Source organism: Plasmodium cynomolgi, assembly GCF_000321355.1.
Source record: "Plasmodium cynomolgi strain B DNA, scaffold: 0006, whole genome shotgun sequence".
Lineage (NCBI taxonomy): Eukaryota > Apicomplexa > Aconoidasida > Haemosporida > Plasmodiidae > Plasmodium > Plasmodium cynomolgi.
Window position 1 is genome coordinate 1 of NW_004193322.1, and position 7473 is coordinate 7473.

At 31.3% G+C, this 7473-nt stretch overlaps 1 protein-coding gene across 1 annotated transcript; it reads left to right on the forward strand.

Moving 5' to 3' along the window:
- Positions 1-2470: 2470 nt before the first annotated feature.
- Positions 2471-4491, forward strand: PCYB_001210 (CYIR protein; the record flags this gene model as incomplete). The annotated part of the gene is made up of 3 exons (XM_004228271.1): positions 2471-2826; positions 2968-4230; positions 4312-4491. The coding sequence occupies exons 1-3, from the start codon at positions 2794-2796 to the stop codon at positions 4489-4491; spliced, it is 1476 nt and encodes a 491-aa protein (XP_004228319.1). The 5' UTR covers positions 2471-2793.
- Positions 4492-7473: the final 2982 nt, after the last annotated feature.

A 7473-nucleotide genomic window follows, 5' to 3' on the forward strand; every position in this document is an offset into this window, starting at 1 on the left:
TCGGTTTGACATTAATTTTTTTTGAAAGCCACGAGAAATGTAATATCTTAATAATTACACTCTTTTTTGCTCTGTTTAATTTATTTAAGTAAACTTTTCATTTACCGAATTTTTATTTTCCCGGTTTGCCCTTTTTTTTATGAACATTTATTGCTAAATATTTTATATATAAAATTACGTTCTTATAAAATTTAGGAAATGGTGCATTCAATAGCTAGAAGAGGTTTGTTATTAATACAATTGTTGTAAGCACCGTTATTATATATATAGATCTATTTATTAAAGGTGCAATTTTAATTTGTTTTCAAACACATTTGGATTTTTATGATTATAAATATAACTCAGTTTCGTCATTTTAGTGCCTAATTTTACATTGAAATTTTTATATATTTGTTGAAACGTTGTTGTTATTTATAGCTAGTCATTTGACAATTTATTCAAAATTTTTTACAGTGCATAAGAAAAGTTTTAGCCTCATAAGTTGCTTTAAAGAACAATTTTTTCCCTTATTTGTAAATGAAAAATTATTTAAGGGTTGTAGATTGCACACGTGATGCGATGAGATATAACATTTTTTCCCATTTATCCCCTTTTCGGTGTTATATATATGGATATAATTTTATTTGTTTTTTTTTTTTTTTTTTTTTTTTTGTGCTTATAACATTTTTTTATTCGTACTGCGATGACTTAATAACTCATGTTACACACTGTGTGGTTAAGGAAAAAAAAGAATTTTAGAAACGTTTAACCATAAGCAGTTGATCCTTTATTAAGAATTATCTGATTAATCATGTTCATATAAATTAATGCACTAAATTCAACCTCTACACAACAATTAATATGTGGTTTTTAAAATTAAAAAATAAGTAATACATCTAACATTTGTTATATTTGCCTAGTGTTATATGAAATCACGATTATAGTTAACGCAATAGTACAATTGGATGAATAGGAGCCTCGGGCTAAAGAACTCATTCATCCGAGGACCAGGCGAATTAAAATGCATTTTTAACGTCATATAGGGTTGCATCAGTAGTCGTACACAAATGTAACATATATCAATGTAGTAAAAATAGTACTATAATATCCATCATTGTGAATGATTACTCTGTAGGAGTTATTTTTTCCCATGTTTTTTTTTTCTGCCATCATAATTGTTATACGATTCGTTCAACTGCCAAAATAGTTATGGGAGAAGATTTTTAAAAGCACATTTATATAATTAGAAAATAAAATACTATTTATTTTATTATTAATATATTGTACACTTTTTTTACCAATACAATTGTAATAAGGGAGGGTGTGTATATCTATCACCCTTTTTCTGACAACCTGATTTTTGCGCATATAAATTTATGTGCACACTTATAATTTTTAATAAAAATTATTCAGTCTTACTCATAATTATTTTCGCCTCTGTTCTTTATGTTGTATAGTGGCGTATTTTCTTTGAAAGTTTATCAGTTAATACAAACCAAATGAACATCATAAGTATTTTTTCAGGAATTTGCCTGAAAAAATATAACACACCATTGAATTGAGTTTATATGTTACTACGTAGTTCTATGCATGTCTAAGATGAAAATGAATAAATGTACTCTAAAATTAACATTTTTTATGAGAAAATGGTATACGTTTCGAAAGGTATAGAAAAAAAAAAAAGAATAGTTGTAAAATGAAAGGTGGATCCTTTATTAGTCAATAAGAAGCATGGAATGTGGTTGCGTATGACATTCCTAAAATCTTACTATGTTCTATGTTGTAACTTATTGCTTATCTCATATTACCTTTCAACTTAAATTGTTAAAAAAAATCTTTTACCCCAAAGCATTCGATGTTTATAAAGTGGAATCTCATTTTGACGCACATACGAATTATAGTTCTCGTATGGTAATGCTTTTATGTTTATATATTTATATGTATTCCGAAATATATTAAAGAAAGGGGAAAGAAAATAAATAAACTTTAAAAGAAAGGAAAAATGAAATTTGCTCTCTCAAACGAAATTAAGTGAAATTTGGTTGAATTATACCACTTTGTAACTATGTAATTTTAGAAAGCACAGAAACAAATGCAATTATAACTTTAAAACGTTTATAATAAAGAACCTTTCTTCTTAATATTATCTAATAATATTTATCTGTTATGTAATATTTATCTGTTGTGTAACATTTAGGCTAACTTTTTTATCTTTTTAGGCATTTGAATTATTAATATAATTTACAGATAAAGGTGGGCAATAGGTTGGCATGCCTTCTTTTATATGTAACTAGCAATGACAGAGAAACGCCACAAATTGAAGTGCAAAAATGTTTTTCCATTCATAACGTTGTTATCCAAAAATGAATTTTTTATATCAACAATCATTGTAATTACATGTAAAGAATATTTATAAAGTTCTATAAATTGTTAAATTAATATTTCAATAAATTGTGAAAAATAGCTTCATTGATTCATCGTTAAAATAATTATATAACAGTTATGCATTTTAAAAAAGGACTGGCTTTGCATTTATTACTATATACACTTTGCCATTTAAATTGTCATTTTTTTATTCTGTTTTAGAAATAATTAAAAAATGGAACACTCTGTTATGTAAATAGTACAACAACAATTTAATCGAATGTTTTTATAGGCCTTTACAACTATGTTCTTTTTTAAGGTCATAAGCGTAAACAATAGAAGATTACGCAAATACATATGTAACACTTTATACAATTTGACCCTTCATAAATTAATACTGATAGTTTGAAAATATTTACAATTTCAAGAGAAAAAATATGTTGAAGAAGCATGGCGCAGAAGCCCATAAGTGCTACTGAATTGGTATATTATACATATATATATGTTTAGTTTTTACCTTACTGCACATTTAATTTGTTTCTCTTGTAAAAAAAAGAGGAAGTCCCATTGACAGAACCATAATTTTTAGTAATAACGAAATAAATTTTTTATGATTTCTTTCAGGAAAATGCTGCAGAGGCTTTAAAGCATAACACGTTATATGATAATTTATTTTCAGGGAAAAATAAATCTAAATATGAGGAGTACTGTAATAAAGTATTCGATGTCGCAGACAAGAAAAATGATGAAGCAAAGGGTGTTTGTCATAAGCTCGCCTTTTTTTTGGAAAAAATAGCTGTAAATCCAAAAAAGGAAGAACGTGATAAACATTGTAACTATTTACCTTATTGGTTATATGGTGAAATAGGCAAAATATATAAAAAGGAAAAGTCTATAAAACTTGGGAAAATCCCTTTTTTTAATGATCTTATTAGTGCAAAGAATAATATTTATAGTAAAATCGAAGGAAATAAATGTTCCTATTTACTTTTTGATAGCAATACTAGTTTAGATGAATTGATAAAACAGAAAATTTCGTTTATTTATTTTAACAAATATAATGATATTAAGAAAGATGTCACTGTTTCGCCAAATAAGGATAAGTGCAAAAAATATTCTACATATCTCGATCTTATTAGTTCATTTTATAAAATTATTGAGAAAGGGTACTGCATGAATCGTTGGTTTTTGTCTCCACCTGTTCCTAAATATTTTAATTGTGATAAGAATTTAAATCCAGAGAGTTTATTATCTACGGCCAAACAATGTGCAGCTAAAGAGCCTGGAAGTGGTGGTGGTCTTGGCGCGAATTCACTGATTTTATCACTTTTCGGTTGGGGTGGTTCATCCACTACTACATCATCTGGAAATGGAAGAGGTGTAGAAGCTCAAGATTCTAGAAATGATGCACATTCAGCCAAGGATAGAGGGAAAGCAGCAAAAACAGATTCATCAGGCGATGGTGATTCAAAAGATTTAGCAAATTCTCTGGGCACAGGAAGGGAAGCAAGTTCAGAAAAAGCTGTAAGCTTACCAGGATCAGGATTAGGAGCAGGAAGAGGGCCGTCAAACCATGTAGGCTTAAGAGGTCCACAGCACCAAGCTGGGAGAGAAGCAATGTCTCAATCTGGGGTAATGTTAAGCACTGTAGGTCAATTGTCTAATGGGAATAACGGTGGTTTATTTGCAGATCATGGAATTTTGAATACCGTAGTAATTGGGGAAGTATTGGATTCCTCTAATATTTTTCAAAAAATTAGTGAAGTATTGAAATCAGATTATTTTCGTCATTTAGTTACTGGTGCTTCCGCAATTGGAGTGCTTATCTTCCTCATCTATTTCTTCAGAGTAATTACAAATTTGATCTTAAAATGTGAATATTTTGTGGTAATATTTACAATTTTTATTTCTTTAAGTGCGTAATTATGAAGTAAACATATTATGTACTTCTTTTTATTTGTACTTTAGTCAACTGCGATAGGGTCGAAATCAAATAAAAGGGATAAGACGAAAAGAGAACGCGAGAATAATTACTACGACGCATATGAAGAAGATTTTTCAAGATATGGATCTGAACATTCAGTAGAAGATTCGGAAATGAGCGACGTTCATTTGTCCTATCAGCCTAGGCGTGATTCTTACTACTAATTAGGCATGTAATGTGAAAGAGTTTGGAACAGCCACTTGAGCAGGAATGCCAGACGAGCTACGTGAATAATTTTGATTGAGGAAGGAGAGAAGAACAAAAATGGTGAAGTGCAGCGAAATGGTGCAAAATTTTACACCATTTCAAAGCAATAAGAAGGTATTACGTGCAGTACGCATGGTAAGGGGGAATTATGTTATACAGACGACAAAAGTATTAAAAGTGATTCAATTTTGTAAATAATATGGCTAGTAACGAAGTTACGTATTTTTTAAATACCAATAAATTTATATTGCCCAAAAAATGTAACAAGTATCATAAAAATGAGTAAGTTCTTGTGGGGCATAAAGGGCGTCTTTTAACAGAAAAGATATGGGTGAACAGCTTTAATTTAATGGCGTAAAGTATATCTAATTATAGTGTAGTAAACAAATTAGGGGGAAACATAATGGATAATTATCCTGCGTTGGATGTAGTTGATGAACTCCACGTGAAAGGGTGTGTTTAACGAAGCTACATATAAGACAAAACATCTTTTAAGCTTATAATATGTGTATATTGCCCTATGGATGGTATCTATATATTATGCATCTCCATTTGTTTTTACGTAGCAACATGTAATGCTTAAAGCATTACGTTTGTTGTAGAAAAGAGTGTATTTTTTTTTCGTGGACATTATACTAATTTATTGACATGGTTATTCGTTTTTTTTATTAACAAAACGTGTATATATCATTTTATTAATTGTGCCAAGGTGCCAATTTTATGATATACACATTTTGTGCATGCTAAAACGTGTAAATGATACTTAAATTACAGAGTAATATAATTGAATAGGAACATAAATTAAATTAATATCAGCATTAATATGATAGCTTTGTAAGAATAGTGTTGTCAGTAGATTAAAAGGTGTACTAATGTGGATTCTGCATTTACGTTTTAAGGAAGCACGCAGTGACTATTTTACCCGTATGAAGACAAAGATGCGTTGCATGCAAATGTGAGTGTATATACATATGCATATATGAATACAAATTGCTTCCAACATTTCTGCGCCAATTTGGGAATAGCAGTTTTGCCTAACCTGTAGAAAGAAAAGGGTCGTTTAAAGAGCTTGCAAAACGTTCATGAGGTCCGCAGTTACGTAGTGCTTGCACACAGTGAGATGATTTATTTTGGCGATAATGCTGGGCTCTTTTTTTCACTGTTTCGCCTTGACATTAGATCATTGGTTCATTAGTCAATTTGTGAATATTTTCGTTATTTTTCTTTTTAACTGGTACGCCTCACAGAGCAGAAACGTGCGTTTATGATGAGCGCTTTTAAATTGTTCAGGTATTATGACTGAAAAAATGGGAAAGCATGTCTACGAACCGCACAAAATTGTGTAACTTGCGACTGGCTTATAAGGAGGAATAATATACTATGCAATGTCATGAATGACCTAGTGGCGACCTTCTGCGAGATTCGGCATGAGCATTTCTCCGTCATAAGTGAACTGTGGTATTCTATGAACCTATAAGCTGCGTAGGCATAATTTATAGAACATAGTATAATCACTTCAATGCAATTATTACATTCGTTATTGATTGCAAAGCCTTATATAATCTAAAGAATGAAATAAGTACGACATTTCAGATGATCAGTCAGGGTCCGTATAGTGCTATCACTACATGTTTGAATATGAGAAGTTTATGGATTTGCATATAAAGCTGGAAGGGTGTATGAAAGAACGTCAGAGGTTGGGTACATATTTAGAGTTTTTCGTCGACAGAATGAACAGTATAATGACCATAAATAAATGCAACATACATGAAATAACTGGAAAAAAAGAGGGTGTGGGGGTGGAACATTCCATTTTCTACTACGCGGGAGCAATGGAGCAAGTGCTGAGAAAGGAGATATCGGGTTATAAAACAGAACCAAGGTGATAAGACGTTGGGCGGACCATCAAAAGAACGAACATGTTATGTGTTCCCCTGAAATAACATTTCATTGAGCATAATAATAATGAATCCCGCGTGTCGGGAGTAGTGGAACACGAAATTGCCCTATAACTATCGCTCAACGTACTGCGACATCGATGAAGACTCATTTGGTACCACCGTACACGTGTAGATGCGTAATAACTCCCTTTGTTTTAAGATCATGCTCAATATAAATGTGCGCTTAAAATTGTTAAACACATTAGCACATACGTACTTGTGCACCTGAGCGTGGTTGCACATGTACACGTTTGTGTTTTAGGCTTTTACGAATTAAGTTTGCCCTTTTGCCTTTTTTCTTTAATTTTTTCTCATTATGTAAAACCTTTCAACATACACCATCCTTTGTGCCACAAATTAACCATTGTACAATATATATTTTTTCGATTCCTTACGGATCCACAATCTTATGGAAAGCTTGCACAAATATACCCATGTTGAGGTATCTGAACTGTTATCAACACACTTCAGCGTGAAGGATTTTTAAGAAAATTACAAAGTGCCCGTAGCATGGGGGTAAAACACGAACGTGTGAAAAAATTCATGTTTTAAGAGCGCGAAGAAAGGAATAAAATTACATAAGACTGTCGTTCTCTTTAGTGTGGATATTGACGAATGAACTACGCTTTGATATATTTTTTTTTAAGAGGGAAAATTCACAGTTTTGTTTTTCCCTGAGGAAAGGTTACTCGCGGAATTACTACATTGGCTTGCGTGAAGAGAAAGCTTGTACTTCCTTAACTCGCAAATTATATGTAGCAATTCTTTGTGGTTAAATTAAACATTTTCACGCAATAATGTTCTCTTTTTTTTTTTCGTTCTGTGAATAGGTGAGGGGTTCTTCGATGTGCTCAAAATGGGAATCGGAAAATACCGATTTATGCCTGCGATGTGGCTGCAGGGATATCCAGATAGAGGATTATTTTAATGAATAAATCACGCGTACGAATATGGAGAATGCGTTCCTCCAAAATGCAATTAAATTGTGTTCTTTGAGAG